Source organism: Pleurodeles waltl, chromosome 8, assembly GCF_031143425.1.
Source record: "Pleurodeles waltl isolate 20211129_DDA chromosome 8, aPleWal1.hap1.20221129, whole genome shotgun sequence".
Taxonomy (NCBI): Eukaryota; Metazoa; Chordata; class Amphibia; order Caudata; family Salamandridae; genus Pleurodeles; species Pleurodeles waltl.
In genome coordinates, this window is record NC_090447.1 from 1,509,866,510 (window position 1) to 1,509,891,463 (window position 24,954).

A 24,954-nucleotide genomic window follows, 5' to 3' on the forward strand; every position below is an offset into this window, starting at 1 on the left:
TTCGGAGAAGCCATTATGTAGTTGGATCACTCACATTGACCAATGTCCACTACATACCTCAAAATGGCTTCTCCGCACTTATAGAGTCCAGAAATTAGCCTGGGGTCTGTAGGGGCACCCTCACACTTAGAGCCCTGCCCTTGGGCTGAAAGGCCGACCAGAGGGGTGACTTATAATGTATAAGTGCAGTGGTCATGTTCGGTGGTGAAAGAGTGCATGCACGATTTCACGCCGGCTGCAGTGGCACGCCTGCAATCACAGTTTGTATAGTCTCCCATGGGTGGCATAATACATGCTGCAGCCCATGGGGGACCCCTGGTGAACAATGCCCTGGGTACCAAGGTACCATATACTAGGGACTTATATGGGTACACCAGTGTGCCAATTGTGGGTGTAAGAAGTTACCAGCAACTAAATTTAGGGGAAGGAGCACAACCACTGGATTTCTGGTCAGCAGGATCCCAGTGACCTACACTCCGAACACACTGACATCAGGCAAAAAGTGGGGGTGGGAACTGTGCCAGAAAGATGGCATTTTCCTACAATATGGGCCTCAGATACCCCAGATTAGAAAGTACGAGTACATCTTTTTGAGTGTTCTTGGGGCAGCACTGGCAGCACTGGCTCTATGGCTCCCGTGAGCAAGAGAGGGTGTACTTCCTCTTGTAGGAGCCTTTGGTGTTGGAAGTGAAAGGGAGTGTTTGCATGGGGGTGGTTTGGTGTTGGGGCAGTCAACTCCAGGAGGTAACCCTGTTCTAAAATGGACAGGACATGGACAAGAGGTTGTGGATGAAACCTCTGCAGACATCCCCTCGAAAGGGCTAATCTGATGGTGAGGGGGAGTCACTGTTTAGGTGGTGCAGCTCCCTTGGTCGCTGCGACCCAACCCCTACCTTTGGTGCCGTTTCCTCGAAAGGCATCCCCAGAATATCCTTGTGAGGCTTAGGATTGTTGCTCTTGCCTCTGGAATGAGGATGAGGCATCTGTGGAGGTGGTTTTGGCAGCACCACGAAATTGTGTGTAACGAAAGGTCGCCGGGGCGATGGCGACAGGAGAGCTCCCATTGGTTTGGTGCATCCGTATCTTTTTTTTTTTTTTTTACAAACAATCTCATAGTATCTGATCAACTTGAGGCCCAGAGAGGTGTCCCCCATGTTGGGGCATGCTGATGAGATGCTGCTGGTCCCCTGGCTTACATCCAGAGATATGAAGCCAAGCATGCCTACGGGTTCACAGGCTGGAATGTATGCCCCTGGGGGGGGGGATGTCTGTGGCATGCAAAGCACTCCTGAGGGTGGTGTAAGAGAGTGTGTAACCCCCCCGCCTCCTGTGCCCTCTGCTTGTAATGATCCGCAAGATGACGCCATTGCTAATGTATGAAAAACACAATCATAAAAAACACAAATAATACTAAGTATTTATTTAGAAATGTAAGAGTTGGCTCTTTTACAAATATTATATTGCTACAGACGATGAGACTGAACATTTTTAATGTTTTCAGGTGCTTTCACGTCACTTCCTATTATATTATTTGACATCACTTCCTTCTGAGCTTGTCCTTTTAGTCTTTAATGTGACAGAAAATGGCCAGTGCTTCACTTTCAGCAAAAACACACATGTAGTGCACATCTTTATTATCATGGGTGAGAATTGGTATTTGAGGACCAAAGATGCCGAAATCCCGTCCTTCAGCTAAGTGTAGAATTCCTGCTGCATGGGGGGTAGTCTGTTGCCGTAAAACAAATTCTAAGAACGTTGTCTTTAGCAGGTGGGTCCATATGATGACATCACTTCTTGTGAAAAGCTTAGTCAGGAATTTCACCCACTCAGCCCGGTGTACACGTCACGACCTCACTTCCTGTTGTCACGAATGCTGATTGGGGGTCGTCTTTCACTTGCACCGTCATCTCATGATCTCACTTCCTGCTGCAAAGTATACACGTAAAAGGATGCTGGTTCTCTGCTGGCTGTGGGTACGACGACATCACTTCCTGCGACAACACATGCAGCTGAAGCACTGGGTTTGGTCAGACCGGAAGAAGGGAAGGGAGTGATGCTCGGATTCCATATGCTAGGGCTGTGTAATAGGCACATGTACATTTATTTACAAGTTCATAAATATATAAATATTGCTGTAATACAAAAATAAATACATATTTTCTCTGAGTTTTCTTATTTTACATAAAAAGTCTCTGGGCGGCGTCTCTGGGGCTGAACCTTAACTTGTGGGGAGCTCTGGAGAGCAGTGCATTGTGGGATTGCTGGAGAGTCTTGGTCCTGGGTCTTGATCCACGCAGGTGATGGCTACTGTGCTTGGACAAAGTTCATCCTCATTGCTTCGGATGGAGTTTGGTCTCTCAACCTCTTCTACTGGTGGCAGGTCAATGCAGAAGACAACACCTATTGGGGACATGTGCGAAGAAAGCCAACATTAGCAATGCGAGAAGGCAACTTGTTTCAGATGTCTTCGTTTATCAGAGAAGGGCTAACGCAAGCAGTCAAAGGAGACGGGCAGGTCAGATATCAGCGTGTAATGGACAGCCATAACCCTAGACGCAGTCACAAAATGGGGCACGCCTTTAAATTTGAAGTTTTGAGTGAGACCTGCTCCTTCTGTCATATCCCAACCATAATCAGTAGGAGGAAGCAAGGCCAACAAAGCTCAAAGCAGGCACCTGGCCAGACTAAGCAACCCGGGAGCAGAGCAGCTCATTGGGAGATACACCAGGAAAGGGAGCGATGCAGAGGAGAGGAACCCAGAACCTGATCCTGGGCCTGAATGCATGTACCAAGGGTTAAAGTCGACAAAGAACTTTTGAAAGGAAAACGTGGGAGACTTTGAAGTGGTTTCTGACATTCTGTAGGATCAGATCATCCACCATTCTCCCTCCCACCAGCAAGAAGTGCGCTTCCAACTTGGTCCACAATCAATGCACACGAACATGCATCGAAGCGCCCACCCCCACTTCTCTCCAGTGAATGGACCAGGCGGGCATCTTACCGCTGCCTTGCATCGCCACAGCACTGGGAGGACAGTCTACAGTCAATATGTAACCATTACTGTTCCCTGTATGGTGAGATCTTCACTCGAAAGAGGACACCAGCCTGTACTCACCTTGTTGAACAAATTCGCCGACACCTGGGTTGGCGAGTTGGGTTGCCTCCCCGCGCTGCGGTTCATGTCGACACGGCTGTTGCAGGAGGTGGCTCTCATGAGACTGAAGCAGCTCTTGGGCAGAGTCATCAGGGCAGTCAGGCAAATAGCAGCTTTCCTGGGACCTCTGTAGAGTGGATCTGAGGAGAAGGCAGAAGGAAAGATGAGTTCACCGACATTGGAAAATAATCGACACAGCAGTCAGTGGTGAAAAACACAGGTCTCATGACGGCCTGGTCTACAAATCAACAAGATGGTAGATTCTTAAAAGCAAAAAGATCACAACTGCCCGCCGAGACCACACCGCATGAAGCCACATGGTCAAATGGACGTGCTCAACCACTGGGTTACCAATTTGTCCCTTAAACCACTCATTATGATCGAAGTAGACTCAGGGAGCAACCTCTAGCAGTAATTGCTTCCCACCCCAATAAAAGTGATCCCAGAGCTGGTAACTTCACTATCTGCCTCTTTTAGACAGTGCCCAAAAATAATGCCAATAAGAGGGTTAGAACTTAGCTTCAGGAGATCCCATTACCCAGCTCAGCAGTACTTTTTTAAGCTGACCTAAAAAAATATCAATGACTGAACTAACTCATCTGGTCGCCACATCATGTCACTCTGCCAACCGCCACCTCACGGCCGGACCTACGAAGCGAAGACGTTGGACGTATGAGAATTGGTATTGAGAGTCCACCCCATCAACTTTGAGCAAGGACTTCTGTTTTACAAATGTATGGCAGCTGTGGAGCACTCATGAGCACACCAAGCAGCAACCGGGCTCCATCTTCCTTGCTGAGCCAGCACTAGTATATAAAAACTTCCACAAGGACAAACCATTGCAATAGCGCCGCGAGGCAATGTACGTCTAACATTTTCTGACATTTTGTGAACAGCCATCAGACTGGAAACAGGAAGTGACGTCAAGAGAAATCTGGGTTGTAATTTGTTAACTGTGGCAGCAAAAATGCAAAGCATTTTCTTATTTTTGTAGCGTAAAAGAAAGTGCACTCTGAAATGTACACCTCTGTTTCTGTAACAGATTACAACAGTGCAGCTGCTGTCCTGCTGAGGTCATATCCTGTTTGTAAATAAGGTATAGATATGGAAGGCAGTTTTTAATGAGAATTCTGGTAAATTAAAAAAATGAATGGTACTGAACATATTTAGTTTCTGCAATAAGTGTTTCTCAGCTGAAACTCCAACTGATGAATACAGAAAGATTGTATCTACTACACTTCCTAGGCAAGGAGTGGCTTTTTTTTTTTTTTTTTAACACTGACGTAAAGATGTATTGATGGTGTGTTTAAGATTATTGGGGGGGGTGAGGGGATCTGGAACTCAACTAACAGGCGTCATTCTCCATAACCAACATACGTTTGTGTGCTTTAATATTTCACATTAAAACGTAGAATGGATCATTTTCAGCTCAGACATAAATCCCACATAATTACTGTGGATTAATTAAACTTCGAAATAAAAGTCATACTCCTCTGTCTTTTATTTTACAGACCCAGGCGGTGCTTTGAACTTTTATTTCAGAGTTACAAAACTCCCCATGTGCACACACGCGAAGCTGTGGTAACCGAGGATCTCTCTGGTTTTAGCAGAAGAGGCTCTGCGCTAGAGTAATTTCTCACTGTGGTGTACTCCGAAGGTGAATGGGAAACTGCCAATTTCCTCCCTTGTTCTCATTTCTAGCAGAGAGAACATGGAAATGCCTAAGATGGAAAGCTCCCTATAAGATGATTAGAACTGAAATGCCCCCTTCCCCACTTAACGAAATGTGTGAACCTGGCCAGTTTGGGGCTACGCGGAAGTTAGAAATGGCCTTTGGCCAGGATGCGTTGCTATCACCACCATGTTCTTGTGGAAGCTGCAGCGTAAACGGTACATATACCGATACGCTTGCAATTCACTAACTCGTGCTGCTGAAGCAGTTGCTGCAAAAAATGCCATTTTCCAATAATGTTACTTATAAGGTGTTACAACGAGCATCATTAGCATGGGGAACGCTCAATGCTTCTCCCTTGAAGGCAAGAAAGTATCCTCGATTACCGTCAGACAAGGTTCCACGAAAGCGATAACTGGTCGTTGACAGGTTGAGCGGTGGTTGTGTATGGGAGAACTGGTGCCTTCTACAACATGCGCAGTAACAAAGTAACTGTGATCCTTACCCTGACCCTTGGCGGTCGCTCGCCATCAGGCTTCCCAGAAGTGACGCGCTGGGCTCATTGTCTCTCACGAGCACCCCCTGCAGTAGCGTGTTGGGATCTGGATTTTCTGTCAAAATTCCCGGCAGTAAGGAATTTGGATCAACGCTCCCAGTTAGAATCCCTTGTAGTAAGGCGTGCCCCTCTTCCGACTGCTGAAATAAAAGAAAAAGAGTAGTGAGACACAGTGCAGCAGAAGTCAAGACCAAGAATTATCGCGGCTTCTCCAAGTCGAGAAATTTGAGAACTTCACCCCAGGAATGAACCAAGACCTATCCCAGACTGTGTGTAACTTCATCTAACTTTCTCTGCTCCCTCCTTCTTGAATCCCCACTCAGTTTCGAGTAATCCCCAAGCTGAGTGTAACTGGAAACCTTCTTGATGCATTAGTTTACCCAGTCACATTTACCGGGTCAGATGCAAATGTCTCATTCATTTTCAGCCTGGTAATCGCTCCTCCTCTTGTCACATACAGTGAGCAACATGAGCATAACTAGCACCGTAACACTGCTCCACCAATCCTGTGCTTGGACTGCCACTAGCCTGCACACCCTCAAATCTGCAACTGCAAAGTCCTCAATTCTTGTACACACCATATCCTCTCTCATCACTTCCGGGTCCGTTTCAATCCAGACTGAGTTTCTCTGTTTTTGTTTTAATTATGCACATAGTTCAACAGGGTTTCTATGTAGCCACCTCCCCATCTCCTGTTCCATAAGTCAGCACATTTCCAGACTGAGAGATGCAGGCACACCTGTGCCAGTCATTACCTGGACAGTGCCATCGGGGTGGTACCCACTGTGCTTTGCAGCCAGTCCGCTCAGTTCACCGGGGAGACAGCTTCCATTGGCATAAGGAAGCCCGTTGGCCTGGCCGGTAGAGACCCCTCGAAGTGGGACCATGGTGTACTGGCAAGAGGACGTCAGGAGCCCTGTCCGGGGGAATGCCAGATCTGTACTTTGCTCTGTGGGGCGGAGAAGGTGTAGTTAGAAGAAATAAGCCCTTTTCTCGGCCAATCAGAACTCAACATGATGCAGCCATCTACCTCATTTCATACCAGATCTCACAGTCAGTCACTGTCTGTTACAGAGGAAGTCCTAGGTGTTAGTGAACAGGTACACATCACAAGCCAGTGAATGACCCTATATTCACACTTGCACAACAGGTGGAAATGATGAAACTGATATGGGGTCAGGCGCTGTCTGCATTGTGACACAATGGATGACTTCTGTGTAGCTCATTTATCTCAAGTCAGCTGCCTACTGTAAAACTTTACGTCCACCACTGTCTACATTACTCAAGCTGGGGCTCTGCATGCATCAAACCCACCATTAACAGCATTCATGCCCCACTCAGAGCATTCCCATGGTTCTCTGTGCTACCAATCATCAGTCACAAAGTGCATTCAAGTTTACATTTTGTATATTTCCATCCTACCAATCATGTCAAGGTTGAATAGGTTCAAAGCTGCAAAACCACCAATCACAGCATTCCTTGAGCTCAGGTCCAATAGGCTTCACATACACCAATCGGAGTATTCAAGAGACCCAGTATGCTTTAGTCACTAATCATATAATTCCTGTGATCAGCTCCACAAAAGGTGAATTCCTTTTTACCCACTGCAGCATTCTGCCTGCCTCACATGAACCAATCACAGCATTCCTCTGTCCCTATATGCACCAATCACATCCCTCAAGCTCTGCAGGTCACATAATGCAAACCACAGCATCCCCCAGACCCTCAATGATTCATATACATTAAGGGCCACAGTGCACCTAGTCTGTGCACCATTCTGCCCACACATGCAGCCCTCCTGCCCCAGAATATTTGGAGTGTCACTTACTCTGTTTTGACCAAGCCCTCCAGAGGCAGCAGGGGATGAAGGCCACGATGATGAAGACGATGGAGCCCAACACAACACCTACGATGAGGTATGGCAGGTCACTGGATCGGGCTACCTTGGCGCCGATGCTGGGTGGCCCTGATTCACCCTTCGCGGGTGGCGACTGGGAAGGGACCAATGAGGGAGGGAGGCGCCCCGGTTGCCCGGAGAACTTGCGGGCTGCAAAGTAAAAAATAAAAAGTGAGAATCTTAAGTGGTGTTCTTTAAGCAAGCATGCTTTCCTACTTTCAGTCACTGAAAAAGCATCAGTATGCAGTTGTAGAGCTTTCAGTGAAAATCTGGCTTCAGTGAACTTGCCACATAATCCACTCTGCACTGCATTACATGTAGATTTCAGGGTATACAACTGTTTTACATCAAACAAACCAAAAATCACTAAAGAAATTAGGATACGTAGAATATAAGAGGCACACCTTTTATTATTTGAATTGTGCACAAGCAGTCTGGAGCTCTCCTGTGTGACACTTTGTATCTTTAATGCAAACTATCTTAAAGAAGGAGTTAGAAGAGACAATGTTACTGGGGTTCCTGTGCTTCGATGCAAGGCAAACATCAGGATGTTGGTCATTAAATGTTCACTCAGACCTTGTGAATTTATATAGTTTTTTGTATAAAGAAACCTTTATATTTTACACGGCGTTCGGATCCCTTATGCAACACTATGTTAAAACCACAAAACATAGAGAATAAATTGGCTGCATATTTTGCTTTTTATTGCTCTATAATTTAGGCGTCACTGCCACATAATTTGGTACTTCATGCCTGTGCAATTTCATTGGCTCTGTCCATATCCGATCTGCCCATGTGGGATGGTTGTGATGTTGTAATGAAATGTGGCCGGAAGTTATAAAAAAAGAAAGGGAATGTGCCGCATAAAAGCGATGAAACGGACAGCGCTTCGAGTGTTTCAAGACGCTACATAGAGGAGCTATAGGGAGCGGAGGGATCCTGGAGGTGAGGTAAGTAGGTCAGTGAAAGTTTCCTATCAACAACTTTAGGGCCTTTTAAGCACTTTATGGAAACGACACTGAGAGGATACAAAATAGAAAGAGTTTTGTAGTGTGTGACTGGACAATCTAGCAGGTGAGTGGAGAGTCGAGCTTCTGAGCCTGAGAAGGGTCTCATGTTGTAGAAAGGCACTATCTGGGGACGGGGATAAATCGTCACAGCACTGAAGCTTCAAGTCCGGGTCTCGCTGCTGGGGTTGTGACCTCATTCCCCTACAGTTTCACGTCTAAATCAGGGTCAGGCCTGATTTGCACGTGGCGGGGGGCAGGCTGGAACGGCTTGGCAAGCAAAAACACAATGGATTTAGGCCCCGATCTGTGACCTAGGGGTTAATGTTTGACATTGTTCAACAATTCGCCCATGTCTTCTTTTTGCAATTCATCACACAATGGACCAGAAAGTGCAGAGGGGGTAAGAAAATATCCATACAGGTTGCAGTAAACACGGACCCCGAGACGGCCGAGATAGTGAAATGCCCACAGCAGAAGATATTAGAATAATTTGCATATTACATTCATAACTGGCACTGCCGGCTGGCTCCTCCCCCGAAGATCTGGGCACGCCCCCTTACCTCTGGTTTCGCAGATCATGACGTTGCTGAACTCGCTCTCGCCGCCCTCGTTGAAGCATCGCATCTTGATGTCGTATGAGGTCTCAGGCTGCAGGTGGGCGATGGAGTGCCAGTAGCGGTCCCCTGGGAGCAGAGATGAAAAACACGTCCTCGTCAGTCAGTGACACTGGGTGCAACTTGGGATAGTCCTGAAAACTGCAGGAATGAAGGGGCGCGGCCCAGCAAGGAACGCGCATAGCCACAGTGCTGAGCTCCGAGTGGGAGTGACTGTACTTAAGGCATCAGTGCCTCTACATGCTGGCACGGACTGTCATTAGCTGCTGGGTCATTCTCTGTAGTGGGATAGACTACCCCTACAGCCCAAGGCCTTCTCTGTGTGAGACCCCCCCCCCCCCCCCGTGCCTAGGGCATCAGTGCCTGTACATGGTGGTACTGACTGCACGGACTCCTCAGCCCTTCCCTGTACTGGGATACACTATCCTGCAATCTTAGGCCTTCTCTATGTGAGACCTCTTCTGTGTCTAGGACATCAGTGCCTGTACACGGTGGTACTGACTGCCACTAGCTCCTCAGCCCTTCTCTGTAGTGGGATATACTACCCCTAGAAGCCAAGGCCTTCTCTATGTGAGACCCGACTGTCCCTATTGCATCGGTGTCTGTACACTGCGGTACTGACTGCATTGACTCCTCGGCCCTTCCCTGTACTGGGATAGTCTATGCCACAGTCTTGGGGCTCTCTATGCGAGATCCCTTCTGTGCCTAGGGTATCCGTGGCTTTATATGGTGGTACTGACTGCCACAGGCTCCTCAGCACTTGTGATAGGACAAACCACCCCTACGCCCTAAGGGTTCTCCCTAAGTGAGACCTGAGTGACTGGCACTAGGGTTCGGGACTCTCCTAGGGGGTCTGACTCTACTCTGTGGTGAAACAGATTGTCACCAGATCCTCAGCCTGCCCTAGGGTCTCAGCAGACAAGACAGACATGCTTGAATCCACCAGAACCTCTAGTAATTGTTCTGAGATCATTTAAATGTATTGTTTAGAGTAAATATACAAACAGGAATCCGCCATCCAAAATTCAGCCTTGGTGCTGCCACAAGGTAGAGTCACCCTAGGGTGCTGGTCCGATCTGAACAGCACCACAACCTGCGCCCAATCAGTGATTTCAGAGTTTCTCTTAAGCCTTATTCCTGCGCCTTGTGGCACAGGAACCCTGGGGCCCACATATGGACATTCCCATCCCACCGAACATCCCTCATTCTGAGAGCCCGAATGTGATGAGGAGATATTTAAATCAATTTAGACCCCTGGTAGATATTCTGGGCAGGCTGAGGGATAAGCAATTGTGTTGCTATTCAGAGGCAATGAAGCTTAACTGCTCAGGCTTGACTGTTCCTTTAACGGTTGAGCTAAGACTAAACTCCACATGGTTGGTCCCCACCAGTAATGGCACAATTAGTCAAAGTCAGTGGAATGGAATGTTGCTCAGAACAATTGCCAATAGTTACAGAGAATTCAGACATTTCCATTTACAAGGATTTGTTTTTCTCCTTGTCTATGATGGGACTCGGCTAGCACTAAGGGCCCTGCCCTCCCCTACGAGGAGGCTGCCTGCTGTAACCTGGATCGATGGGCTTCGGGGCGCTATGTCTCACGACCAGTGTTAAACATCAAGCATCTCTCTAAGGCACAGCTTTGAGGATGTGGTCTTCTCACCTTCCACCACGTCCTTCTTGTAGTCGCCGTCATTGTCGCTGTCCGTCGGTCGGTAGTAGATGTAGAAGCCGTGGATAGGTGTGTTGTTATTGCTGGACGGGGTGTACTATGACGTGGAAACAAAACAGATATTAGAAGAAGGTCCAGTTGCGTCCTTAAGTACTTTGTTGTCAATTGTGTCCCCCACGCCAAATGCCGCATCCACCCACACCAGACTAACTCCACCTTGTGCTGATTCCCACCCCCAGATCCACTGCACCTTTTGCTGCTGAGTCATACTCGGAGTACCCCAATTCCTCTTCTCGAGCCCTTCTAGACAACTTCACGGGTCCCCCCCTAACGGACCACAATCTTTCAGTGCCTCAAACCAACTCATCTCATTTCCTCAATGCCTCAGACCACCAGGTTCCAAAACTTCAGTGCCTACAAACCACCAAACAGCTTCCAATCCTTCAATGCCTCAAACCACCAAACATCTTCCAGTCCTTCAATGCCTCAAACCACCAAACAGCTTCCAGTCCTTCAATGCCTCAAACCACCAAACACATCCCAATCCTTCAATACCTCAAACCACCAAACACATCCCAATGCCTCAAACCACCAAACACATATCAATCCTTCAATACCTCAAACCACCAAACACATCCCAATGCCTCAAACCACCAAACACACCCCAGCCTTCAATGCATCAAACCACCAAACACATACCAATGCTTCAATACCTCAAACCACCAAACACATCCCAATGCTTCAAACCTCCAATAACATCCCACCCAAGCCTTCAATACCTCAAACCACCAAACACATCCCAATCCTTCAATGCCTCAAACCACCAAACACATCCCAATGCTTCAAACCCCCAATAACATCCCACCCAAGCCTTCAATACCTCAAACCACCAAACACATCCCACTCCTTCAATACCTCAAACCACCAAACACATCCCAATGCCTCAAACCACCAGACACATCCCTAGCCTTCAATGCCTCAAACCCCCAAAACAGATTCCAAGCCTCCAGTGCCGCAAACCACCAAACAGATTCCAAACCTTCAATTCCTCAAAGCACCAAACACATCCCAGGCCTTTAATGTTTCAAACCACAAAACAGAGTCCATGCCTTTATGTGAGCCTTCAGTGCCTCAAACCAGCACACAGATTCCAAACCTTCAATTCCTCAAAGCACCAAACACATCCCAGGCCTTTAATGCCTCAAACCACAAAACAGATTCTATGCTTTTAACTGAGCCTTCAGTGCCTCAACCCACCTAACTTGCCAGAGTCCCTCTATGTACAACATTTATCCAGTTGCAGAACATTACCAAATAAATACTTACTCGCCCAGACCAGCCCGACTTGCTTAGGAACACCAATGTTTTCACTCACCTAATCAGTCCACTGACTGTCCACTATCTGGACACGCTTCATTATCATTCACACACCTGGTATGTGATGTTTCAATGTAAAGTTCTATCACTAGCAACCATCATAACCTGGTTAACAAACCACATATTCTACCTGGTACTACTAATGACCACCCTCTCCAACCCCACCAAGCGCCTGTGAGCACAGCATCCATCACAGTGCTGGTGACATCATTCACTTTGGCCAAAGGAAGATAAAACATCAAAACCACGAATGCACCCCATGCACGGTTCAATTCACTTTTCCCATTTACCCGTGTGTCTATCTGGACAGTCCTATAGACAAGCAACATTTATCTCAAGATGAGCGAGATCCCTTTACAGGTGTCAACAACACTTCTTAAAAAGTCAAATTCCCTTGTATAATAAATGTGTAAGTATCCTGGCTAATACCCCTGCTGGATTAGTGTTAACCTACATCACAACTGCCGCTTACCATCCACTTTAGCATGATGGTGGTCTCATTGACTGCCTCTGTGAAGGTGATGTATGGTCCCGTCACAGGCCGCTCATACACACGGTTGCTGTAGCCAGACACCGCATAGGGCCTTGAGGCGGCGCTGGGCTGGCTCTCCCCGAGGATGTTTAGCGCTCGGACACGAAAGCGATAGGAGGTGCCTAGTGGGGAAAATTAAAGCACCAGAACTTACAGAGGGCACGAACAATACATTTGCAGCATTGAACTAGTTTAGATTCACACGTATTGCACCAAGCCACTCATCTAGTAATGTGGTTCGTAAAGCATCTTGCCGACAGGTATTAAAGACTTTGGGATGCACAGATAGGCGCAGTCAGTATGACTTTATGATAAACCCGAAGCCCACAATGCCAAATTCTCAGATTTAAACATTAACCAGGCCACCAGGACTGTAGACCTCAATTTAATTCAACTAGAAACTAGAACATCAGTGTTTGGCTTCTCCTGCACTCAGGTATTCAGACTTTCACAAGAGGTCTAAACCTATGACCCACCATGAAAATCCACACCTCACGCTAAGAGGATGGATGTCAACTGGATTTTCTAAAAAAAAAAACAACTTGTGAAATATCTCCAATCCATTCGCTAGATACCAAGAATATGTGCAGCTTGTGAATCTATAACAGATTCACACGATAGAAGTATAACTTCATGTAATAGCTGTCATCTCCCCGTCTGTCTTCACAAACATGTAGAAGACAGGAGAGACAGATTAAACAGCCAAAGTTGGGAGGAACTGAAGTTTTTTTTAATCCTGTTCGAGGATAGATCAGCCAGCCTGGAGATCCACCGGGCAAGGTACCTGCAGGAATAGCTATGTTTTACCACACTGAAAATGTTGGGGGGGGTGGGGGGGTGGGGGGGGTCGATGAAGGTCTACACTAGAGAAACAACGAAAACATTAAAAAAAAGACACCAAAGAGAAACGATAATAGGGGGAGTTAACTTTCCAATGTGACCATATAAAACCAAACGTGACAGCTGCTCATCAAACTCAGAAGTTCATAAATAAAATACATAGGGAAATGCAAGTTATTTAACAGTTGAAGAAGATATCTGATAGGAACAAGCTCAGAAATATTTTCTGAAAATCCTGAAGGAGTAGAACGTCACCAGGGAAAACAAAACTAGCAACAACAAATTTGTAAACTGAAACTCTTCCAGATTCCCACGCTGTTCATTATTCCGCTACATAGCGATGGGGTCTGGTAAAACTACTCAAAAATGTTCCCCAGCGTCATGCTTAATTTATCGAGTCTTGTACTGAAAAGCCTACAGTACCGCACTGGACATCCCATCCACCTGGAAGCAAAGGGCATTTAAATTCAAAAAACATATTTTCAAGTCTTTATGGAAAACGTTTTGCAAAATTCTACATTATCTTTCTGAAGAACATCAAAGACAGAGATTGGCTGTCTGGAATACAAAGGTATCAAAGGCTGCTGGAATCCATCCTCTTCTAAGGTGGGACCCAGATCCCTGGTGGTGGGGATGAGCATCTACACTCGCTCTTTCATGCATTCAAGGATCCCCATGAGAAGGCCAGGACTGAGTATATGCATAAGAGGAAGAATGCAGGGAAGGCGATCAGGGGTGCCAAAAGACGGGAACACAAAGGAGACAAACATTTCAGAGGCGTATTAGTGATCAGAGGTAAGAGCAGGCAGAATCAAAGTCAGGAGACACAAGTGGAGTTTTGTGTAGAGAAGATCCAGAGCTGAATTATTGAATTACTGCCAATCTGCAAACAATGCACAGGTGCAAATTTGACCAACATCCACAGGTGAATGGCCAGCATTGTGATCAGTCTTCTGCACGGCGACCCAACAAGAATGGTACTGAGTGTTCACTGGACGCCCGGGGGCCTGTCCTCAGAGTGTACAGAGGTGGACACATGAAGAGGGATGCAGAAAAATAACATAATTCTAAAGAAACTCGAGTCTTGGTTTGTAACTTGGTGAGCGGAAGGTCATACCTTTCTCCAGCTCTGGGATCTCAACGGAGAGACGAGACGGGGGGATGTCGGAGGTGGCCAACATCCAATCTCCTGCCTGCTTGAGTTTCTTGAACTCCACCCGGAAGGACTGGATTGGGAAGCCGCCATTGCCACGGGGGATCCACGTCACATAGACGGAGGTCTCCGAGGCTGTGGATATTGTTGGTCGGTCAGGAGCCTCCGGAGCTGTAGGGAGAAAAGAAAATAGACAAATATATTATACATTTCAATGAAGATAACTCTCCAACAACGTGGCCTCCCTACTCAAACCCACTCTGACATACCAGTGGGGAAATCTCCAAACTACATATACATGAATGAATGAATGAATTGAATTGTAAAGCACTTGGCTACACATTAAATGTGTTATATTTAACAACAAAGCTTAACACTTAAGTGCCTTGACAGATGTTAAGATTCTCAGGCACTGCCAGAGCGCTATGAGTCATAGTGGTGGTAAAAAATTCAAGTGAAACACAAGAAATTCAATGTAGAAGAAAATTGTTGGGTTGAACGATTTTTCACAAATGTATTCTGCTTGGCGGATTTTGTATAATTTTGCAGACTGTGGAGAATTCTGGGAGCTTTCTTGCCACCTCTGAAAAAATCTGCACTTAAAGGACCCTGCGTGGAGTCCCTCACAGTGACCCTCCAGGTCTTCTGCTGCAGTATTTACGGGGTTAAACCATCAAGGAGGTCTCCCTTGGTTGCATTTCCACCCTGTGTCTCTCTAGGTACTCTTAACATGGATCCAGAGGTCTACTGCCCTTGGGCCCTTTGCTGAGACCCTTGTCGCACTCTATCCTCAAGCCTTTCAGAAGTTCTGCCTGAGGGATTCCTTCCTTGAGGTGCTCCCCTCTAGGACTTCCTTCCCAGGGATCTTCCACACACTTACGGGAAAGGCGGTTGTTGTCCGACTGGTTGACGCTCTGCGTGCTGGTGCCTGGGTCATCCCTCTGAATCTGCTCCTTACTGGCGATGATCTCTGGCTTGGGGCGGCGTCCTGTGGAGAAGCAAGAGGGAAAGACCTCAGTAAGCAAGAGACTGACAGACCGGCCCAAAACAAGTCCACAGCAACTCTCCCCAGCTCTGACTCTCTAACCGCCTCTTCTCACACAGTCTGCCGCATACGCGCCCACACCTGCCCAACACTGGAGACCCACTCATGTCTCTCACTGAGCTGTCAGAAAGCCTTCTCCAGACCATGACAGCTGTGGGATGTCCATTCACCCCTGAGCCACTCTACCCCAGGGGCACCTGCATCACCACAGGCTCCCAGACCATGACAGCTGTGGGATGTCCATTCATTCTGAGCCACTCTACCCAAGGGGCACCTGCATCACCACGGGCTCCCAGACCATGACAGCTGTGGGATGTCCATTCACTCCTGAGGCACTGTACGCCAGGGGTACCTGCATCACCACTGGCTCCCAGACAATGACAGCTGTGGGATGTCCATTCATTCTGAGCCACTCTACCCAAGGGACACCTGCATCACCACAGGCTCCCAGACCATGACAGCTGTGGGATGTCCATTCACCCCTGAGCCACTCTACCCCAGGGGCACCTGCATCACCACAGGCTCCCAGACCATGACAGCTGTGGGATGTCCATTCATTCTGAGCCACTCTACCCAAGGGGCACCTGCATCACCACTGGCTCCCAGACAATGACAGCTGTGGGATGTCCATTCATTCTGAGCCACTCTACCCAAGGGACACCTGCATCACCACAGGCTCCCAGACCATGACAGCTGTGGGATGTCCATTCACCCCTGAGCCACTCTACCCCAGGGGCACCTGCATCACCACAGGCTCCCAGACCATGACAGCTGTGGGATGTCCATTCATTCTGAGCCACTCTACCCAAGGGGCACCTGCATCACCACTGGCTCCCAGACAATGACAGCTGTGGGATGTCCATTCATTCTGAGCCACTCTACCCAAGGGACACCTGCATCACCACAGGCTCCCAGACCATGACAGCTGTGGGATGTCCATTCACCCCTGAGCCACTCTACCCCAGGGGCACCTGCATCACCACAAGCTCCCAGACCATGACAGCTGTGGGATGTCCATTCATTCTGAGCCACTCTACCCAAGGGGCACCTGCATCACCACAGGCTCCCAGACCATGACAGCTGTGGGATGTCCATTCATTCTGAGCCACTCTACCCAAGGGGCACCTGCATCACCACGGGCTCCCAGACCATGACAGCTGTGGGATGTCCATTCACCTCTGAGGCACTGTACGCCAGGGGCACCTGCATCACCACTGGCTCCCAGACCATGACAGCTGTGGGATGTCCATTCATTCTGAGCCACTCTACCCAAGGGACACCTGCATCACCACAGGCTCCCAGACCATGACAGCTGTGGGATGTCCATTCACCCCTGAACCACTCTACTCCAGGGGCACCTGTATCACCACAGGCTCCCAGACCATGACAGCTGTGGGATGTCCATTCATTCTGAGCCACTCTACCCAAGGGGCACCTGCATCACCACGGGCTCCCAGACCATGACAGCTGTGGGATGTCCATTCATTCTGAGCCACTCTACGCCAGGGGCACCTGCATCACCACAGGCTCCCAGACCATGACAGCTGTGGGATGTCCATTCATTCTGAGCCACTCTACGCCAGGGGCACCTGCATCACCACAGGCTCCCAGACCATGACAGGTGTGGGATGTCCATTCACCCCTGAGCCACTCTACCCAAGGGGCACCTGCATCACCACAGGCTCTGTGCGGGTGCAATCACATATGCACAGTTGAGGCTACTTCAGTGTGGCTCCTCTACCACGGGTGGTGTGCAAGTCTTCATGAAAACACCACAAAAGCAGCAGTGTCTCAGGGTGGGAGCTATGTGGATGGGAAGCAGTCAAGGAAAAGGGCTCTGTGGCGTCTTTATGTCTTATCAAACACAGAAGATGAGGGACTCCGGAGGGTGAGGGCACAGCAAGGGACAGGTACCCGTGTCAAGCTATCAAACCAGAAAACGCATAAGCTAATGTATCAGTTTGTACAGCGCACACAGGAGAACGCGTGCATCTGTACAGTGCATCAGCAGGTTTAGGGGTCTGGGTGGTAGAGAACATGCACATTTCTAAAGCAGGCGAGCTCCTACAGGGTATTGACGGTTAGGCCGAATGCAGTGAGCAAGCTTGCACAACGTGAAAGTGAATGTGCCCATTTGCACAGTACAGGAGCTGCGTTAGGGGGCTGCACTGTTTTCACAGTATAGGAGCTTGTGAAAAGTGCAAGAGTGTGCATAAGTATAAAGCAAGCATGTACACATAGGGTATTGGCGATTATACTCTTTGCGCAAGCTTGCACAAGTTGTAAGTGAATATGTCCATTTGTACAGTGTAAGACCGTAGTGAGGTTTTGAGAAGCTCGCTTGTGCAGTGTGCACACTTGTTTTGCAGGTTTTCAGCAGAAATCTGAGCTGGTGCATCACTCAGATCGTGCAGCATTCGCCGAAATATGCGGGTCCAGCATACGAGCCGGCTTATAATTCCTAATTCGAAAACTTTGGTCTTTCTGTGCGCGTGAGATCACAATATACGGTTCAGAGTCCAGACTCAATAAGAATTGCCCACAAGTAGCATCGCAAGGGCATTCAATCAGGATCGAGTACACAGAACTACTGTTATCATAAAGGCCAAAAAAGGCATTTGGTAGGGTGCAATAGATTTAAGCAAAAAAAGACAACAATGGCACTACCGAAGAGTGTCAGCAATGCAAGCACGCCCATGTGTGTGTTGGCCAATGTCTGGGAATGCAGCTGCTCCGCAGAGACTTCTTTCTGCAATGGAAGACTGTAATTCATGGGGTTTCCCATGGAGCCCTAAACACCTGCACGTTGTGCCCCTGGGTACCACTTGTTATAAAGGATCAGATGATCTCCATCAGAACATCTAGATCTGTAAGATCAGGCTCACAGGGGGTGTAAGCACTTATCTTGTGACAGGCGTGGGGCACAGACCCAAAAGCACTTCTAGGCCCTTAAAACTGGTGCACATACAGGTGAAATGTGTGTTTCAAGATAAAGATTTAAAAGAGGAAGTGTTTTCTAGTGTACAGGTCTTATGGTTTCCCCTCCTTCCTTGTTTTTTGTTTGAGAAATGGAAGAGCATTGTTCCAGGCAGCACCTAATTGCGTCCTGAGGGCGCATCAATAGCTGTAGGGGAAGAGTTTGTACTTCCTAGAACAAGTTGTTTCAAGCAGTACATAAGAGAGGACACGTGTGACCCTAGGGGTGGCCTGTGGTGGTAGCTTGACCCTAGGGGTGGCCTGTGGTGGTAGGTGGATGGAAAGCTGCTGTGATGGACATTAAAGTTTTTATTAATGTTAATTTCCACACATCATAACCAGAAGTAAAAACATTACAAGCCCATGAGAGTAAGAGCGGTGGGCAGATGACTAAAGAAAACCTTTACACTTTGATACCCCTCATTTTCAGCCTATCAAAAGGCAAGCGGCCATTACCAGTTCGGAAAGTCACCATGGCTGTCTGGCCCTCGCCGGCACAGTTGAAGGCCGCCATCTCCACCTCGTAGAGGCTTCCGGGGTCCAGAGGCGCCAGCGTCAGGCGGTGCTGGGTGCTTGGAACACGCGATACTACCCAGTCCTCAGAGGAGTTTGCAACCTGCTACAAAAAGAAACAAAGTTACAGCTGCTCCCCACTCCAATTGAAACATCTTGGTAATCGCAACTACGCTAAGCAAAGATCAAAGCCTTTGGGTCGAACAGCAAGTCATTCATGGGTCATCAGGTATCACCTAGAAACAGTGATATGAGAGGACCAATCCACTCGCACATCATAAAGTTAACAAAACGTAGTAGACCGCATCAGTTACTACAGACCCCAGCTTTATAGATACATAGACAGGTGGATGTAAATAATACCATAAAAATAGAAATCAGAGCAGCAGATCAACTATGGCTAGATTAGTACTCAAAGATGTTGAATACCTTGCGGTGTTTGACAACATAGTGAAGGAGCGGAGCACCCCTGTCGTGACGGGGCTTCCACACCAACTCGTAGAAGTCCATCTTGGACGTCCTGGGGGAGCTGAGGATGATGGGAGCCTCCGCCAGAGCCACGGGTTCCTTGAGGGAAGCGCACTGTGGCAGAAGAGACATGGAGGTGGTTTTCAGCTTTGGCAGCCCGCGGTCCTTGAGGAGAACTGAGGAACCGACGGGTCCAGAAGGCAGCAGTGTCGGAGGGAGCAGTGGAGGGGAGATGAGGTCCTGAGCTGGTTTCAGGGTGGCTCCTGCAAGATAGCAGAGGGAGAGAGAAACAGCTGAGTATGCTAAATAGTTCAAGCTCATAACAGCTACATCTTACAAGAGAGTGCTGGCAGCTTACCAAAAGGCCAACCACAGACCCAAACCTTCACGTACTAACAACTAGGCAATACAGGATCTCAGGAGGTAGGATTTCCTCAGTTTTTCAGGCTGCTATACTCATAATATTTATAAAAGAAACACCAATTTTGTAGAAGTAAACACAGCAAAAGAGAAAACTAGTTCGAAAAACAAATACGGAAGCCAAAACCTGTGGTGCTGTACCCTGCAAAAGACTTCTAAATAGACCACTGCACACAACCACAAAAAACATGGAAAACACCAGGCTAGCACCCATCTGAAAACAAGGCAAAAAAAAATACGTTCAAACACAACACCAGGAAGCACCCTGAAGGCAAGCGCTAAGGCATAGGGAACGGTTAGTGAAATTAATTCAACTCTGAGACTCAGCTCACGCACAGCTCAGCACCTCTACAAGTCGTTTGGTTTTCCAGATATCCAGTTTTCTAGGTTTTAGCCTAAAGATTGTTTTAGTCATGTTTTTACTTTAGCCACATTTATTTGCGTGTCAACAGCTCCCGCCTCTGTCTTGATCCAATAGGGTGGGGAAATGGACGAGTGGAGAGACGGACAACCTGCAACACACACGACGCATGACATAACCCACACCAGCCGCCATGTTTTGTGTTTGGTAGTTGGTCTTTTTTTCTCTGCGCCATTTTTAATTGGGTGTTTAGTGTTTTGCATTTTCTGCATGGCAGAAAACACAGCAAGCCATGTACTGTGTACACTGAATACCATAGAAAACAATTTTTTGTGATTTTGCAATTTTCAGCCTGAATCATAATGAAAATGTCACTTACCCAGTGTACATCTGTTCGTGGCATTAGTCGCTGCAGATTCACATGTTTGGCACAGTCCGCTGCCTGGTGTTGGGCTCGGAGTATTACAAGTTGTTTTTCTTCGAAGAAGTCTTTTTTGGTCACGGGACCGAAGGACTCCTCCCTCTTTGGCTCCATTGCGCATGGGCGTCGACTCCATCTTAGATTGTTTTCCCCGCAGAGGGTGAGGATGGAGTTGTTTGGTATAAATAGTGCCCATGCAATGGAGTGAATATGTATGTATGATAAGAGTTTCTAATAATTATTTACAAATGTTCAGATGTTTAAGGTTTATGATCTACTTCTAAACGGCTACAGGCTTCCCGGGGAGGTGGGAGGGTACATGTGAATCTGCAGCGACTAATGCCACGAACAGATGTACACTGGGTAAGTGACATTTTCAGTTCGATGGCATATGTTGCTGCAGATACACATGTTTGGCATAGACTATAAAGCAGTTACCTCCCCTAAAAGCGGTGGTTTAGCCTGTAGGAGTTGAAGTAGTTTGGAATAATGTTCTTAGTACAGCTTGGCCCACTGTAGCTTGTTGTGCATTTAGTACGTCTACACAGTAGTGTTTAGTAAACGTATGAGGCGTAGACCAGGTTGCAGCCTTACATATTTCGCTCATAGGAATGTTTCCTAGAAAGGCCATTGTAGCACCTTTCTTTCTGGTTGAGTGTGCCTTTGGTGTAATAGGCAATTCTCTTTTGGCTTTAAGATAGCATGTTTGAATGCATTTGACTATCCATCTAGCAATGCCTTGTTTAGAGATTGGATTTCCTATGTGTGGTTTTTGAAAAGCTATGAACAGTTGTTTTGTTTTCCTGATTAGCTTTGTTCTGTCAATGTAATACATTAGTGCTCTTTTGATGTCTAATGTATGTAGTGCCCTTTCAGCCACAGAATTTGGTTGTGGGAAGAACACTGGCAATTCTACCGTTTGATTTAAATGGAATGGTGAGATTACTTTTGGCAGAAATTTTGGATTTGTTCTTAGAACTATTTTATTGTTGTGTATTTGAATAAATGGTTCTTGTATGGTAAATGCCTGTATTTCACTTACTCTTCTGAGGGATGTGATTGCAATGAGAAATGCGACCTTCCAGGTTAGATATTGCATTTCACAGGAATGCATGGGTTCGAAAGGGGGACCCATGAGTCTTGTTAAGACGATGTTAAGGTTCCATGAAGGAACTGGTGGTGTTCTTGGTGGTATAATTCTTTTTAGCCCTTCCATGAATGCTTTAATAACTGGTATTCTAAATAGAGACGATGAATGAGTAGTTTGTAGGTAAGCAGATATAGCTGCGAGGTGTATTTTTATAGATGAAAAAGCGAGATTTGCTTTTTGCAAATGTAGTAAGTATCCTACTATGTCTTTAGTAGAGGCATGTACTGGTTGTATTTGATTGGCATGGCAGTAGTAAACAAATCTTTTCCACTTAGATGCATAGCAGTGTCTAGTGGAAGGTTTTCTAGCTTGTTTTATGACCTCCATGCATTCTTGTGTGAGGTCCAAGTGTCCGAATTCTAGGATTTCAGGAGCCAAATTGCCAGATTCAATGATGCTGGGTTTGGATGTCTGATCTGTTGTTTGTGTTGTGTTAACAGATCTGGCCTGTTGGGTAGTTTGACATGCGGTACTAGTGAAAGGTCTAGTAGAGTTGTATACCAAGGTTGTCTTGCCCATGTGGGTGCTATCAGTATGAGTTTGAGTTGGTTTTGACTCAACTTGTTTACTAGATATGGAAGGAGAGGGAGAGGGGGAAAAGCGTACGCAAATATCCCTGACCAATTCATCCATAGAGCATTGCCTTGTGATTCGCGGTGTGGGTACCTGGATGCGAAGTTTTGGCATTTTGAGTTTTCTCTTGTTGCGAACAAATCTATCTGGGGTGTTCCCCAAATTTGAAAGTACTTGTTCAGAACTTGGGGGTGAATTTCCCATTCGTGGACTTGTTGGTGGTCTCGCGAAAGGTTGTCTGCTAGTTGGTTTTGTATTCCTGGAATAAATTGTGCTATTAGGCGAATGTTGTTGTGAATCGCCCACTGCCAAATTTTTTGTGTTAGGAGGCACAATTGTGTTGAGTGTGTTCCTCCTTGTTTGTTTAGATAATACATTGTTGTCATGTTGTCTGTTTTGACAAGAATGTATTTGTGTGTTATTATGGGTTGGAAGGCTTTTAAGGCTAGAAATACTGCCAACAGTTCTAGGTAATTGATATGAAGTTTTGTTTCGTGTATATCCCATTGTCCTTGAATGCTGTGGTGATTGAGGTGTGCTCCCCACCCTGTCATGGAAGCATCTGTTGTTATAACGTATTGAGGCACTGGGTCCTGAAACGTCCGCCCTTTGTTTAAATTTTTGCTGTTCCACCATAGAAGCGAGAGGTATGTTTGGCGGTCTACCAACACCAGATTTTGAAGTTGACCCTGTGCCTGTGACCATTGTGATGCTAGACACTGTTGTAAGGGTCGCATGTGTAGTCTTGCGTTTGGGACAATGGCTATGCATGATGACATCATGCCTAGAAGTTTTAGCGCAAATTTTGCTTGTATCTTTTGGTTTGGAAACATAGCACTTATTAGCTTGTGGAATGCCTGCACTCTTTGTGGACTTGGAGTGGCAATTCCTTTTGATGTGTTGATGGTTGCTCCTAGATATTGTTGTGTTTGACACGGTTCTAGGTGTGATTTTGTGTAGTTGATGGAAAACCCCAGTTTGTGAAGGGTTTGTATGACAAAGGTGGTGTCGTTTGCGCATTTTTTTACTGTGTTGGTTTTGATTAGCCAGTCGTCTAGGTAAGGGAACACATGTATCTGTTGTCTCCTGATGTGTGCTGCTACTACTGCTAGACATTTTGTGAACACTCTTGGTGCAGTTGTTATTCCGAATGGCAACACCTTGAATTGGTAATGTATTCCTTTGAATACGAACCGTAGGTACTTTCTGTGAGAAGGGTGTATTGGTATATGAAAGTACGCATCCTTTAGGTCTAATGTGGTCATGTAATCTTGCTGTTTGAGCAGTGGAATGATGTCTTGTAGTGTGACCATGTGAAAATGGTCCGATATGATGTAGGTATTTAGTGTTCTGAGATCTAATATTGGTCTCAATGTTTCGTCTCTTTTTGGGATTAGAAAGTACAGGGAGTAAACTCCTGTGTTTTTTTGTTGTACTGGTACTAATTCTATTGCATCCTTTTGCAGTAGTGCTTGAACTTCTAGTCCTAAAAGTTCTAAATGATGTTGTGACATTTTGCGTGTTTTGGGGGGGATGTTTGGTGGGAAGTTGTGGAATTCTATGCAATAGCCATGTTGGATTATTGCTAATACCCAATTGTCTGTTGTAATCTGTTGCCAAGATCGGTAGAATTGGCTTAGTCTTCCCCCCACTGGTGTTGAGTGAAGGGGTTGCGTGACTTGAAAGTCACTGTTTAGGTGGAGGTGTTTTTGGAGTCTGGAATCTTCCCCTACTCCTTGGGAATTGACCCCCCCGATATCCCCTGAAACCACCCCTTTGGAAGGAACCCTGATATGGTGTGGTTCTTGTTTGTTGGCTGGTGGTGTCTGTGGGTTGGCCACGAAACCCCCCTCTAAATGGAGTCTTTCTGAAAGAGCCTCTGCTCTGCGGGGAGTAGAGTGCGCCCATGGCTTTGGCCGCGTCTGTGTCCTTTTTAAGTTTTTCAATGGCTGTATCCACTTCCGAGCCAAACAGTTGTTTCTCGTTGAAGGGCATATTAAGGACAGCCTGCTGGATTTCAGGTTTGAAGCCTGAAGTGCGTAGCCAAGCGTGTCTCCTTATGGTGACAGCAGTGTTGACTGTTCTTGCTGCAGTATCGGCTGCGTCTAGTGAAGAGCGGATTTGATTGTTTGAGATCGTTTGTCCCTCTTCCACTATTTGCTGCGCCCTTTTTTGGTATTCCTGGGGAAGATGGTCTACGAGAAGTTGCATCTCGTCCCAGTGTGCGCGGTCATATCTGGCCAGCAGCGCTTGTGAATTTGCGATGCGCCACTGGTTGGCTGCCTGTGACGCCACTCTCTTCCCTGCCGCGTCAAATTTTCGGCTTTCTTTGTCCGGAGGTGGGGCGTCGCCAGATGTATGTGAATTTGCTCTTTTGCGAGCTGCCCCTACTACCACAGAGTCGGGTGGTAACTGCGAAGTAATAAACACTGGGTCTGTGGGTGGTGGTTTGTATTTCTTATCCACCCTTGGGGTGATGGCTCTTGATTTTACGGGCTCCTCAAAAATTTGTTTCGCGTGCCGTAACATCCCTGGTAGCATTGGGAGACA

At 47.0% G+C, this 24,954-nt stretch overlaps 1 protein-coding gene across 2 annotated transcripts in view; it reads right to left on the reverse strand.

Moving 5' to 3' along the window:
* Positions 1-1,405: 1,405 nt before the first annotated feature.
* Positions 1,406-24,954, reverse strand: part of BOC (BOC cell adhesion associated, oncogene regulated) — a 112,464-nt gene continuing 88,915 nt past the window's right edge. The window contains exons 8-19 of one of the 2 annotated variants that reach the window (XM_069202782.1): positions 19,441-19,742; positions 18,955-19,117; positions 15,358-15,465; positions 14,442-14,648; positions 12,425-12,606; positions 10,567-10,672; positions 8,850-8,972; positions 7,211-7,429; positions 6,138-6,331; positions 5,332-5,522; positions 3,116-3,294; positions 1,406-2,400 (exon numbers count right to left, since the gene is read on the reverse strand). In XM_069202782.1, the coding sequence (XP_069058883.1) occupies positions 2,219-2,400; positions 3,116-3,294; positions 5,332-5,522; positions 6,138-6,331; positions 7,211-7,429; positions 8,850-8,972; positions 10,567-10,672; positions 12,425-12,606; positions 14,442-14,648; positions 15,358-15,465; positions 18,955-19,117; positions 19,441-19,742 (2,156 nt within the window). In that variant the 3' untranslated portion in view covers positions 1,406-2,218. The remainder of the gene's footprint in view (positions 2,401-3,115; positions 3,295-5,331; positions 5,523-6,137; positions 6,332-7,210; positions 7,430-8,849; positions 8,973-10,566; positions 10,673-12,424; positions 12,607-14,441; positions 14,649-15,357; positions 15,466-18,954; positions 19,118-19,440; positions 19,743-24,954) is intronic. The other variant, XM_069202783.1, reaches the window with a different exon arrangement.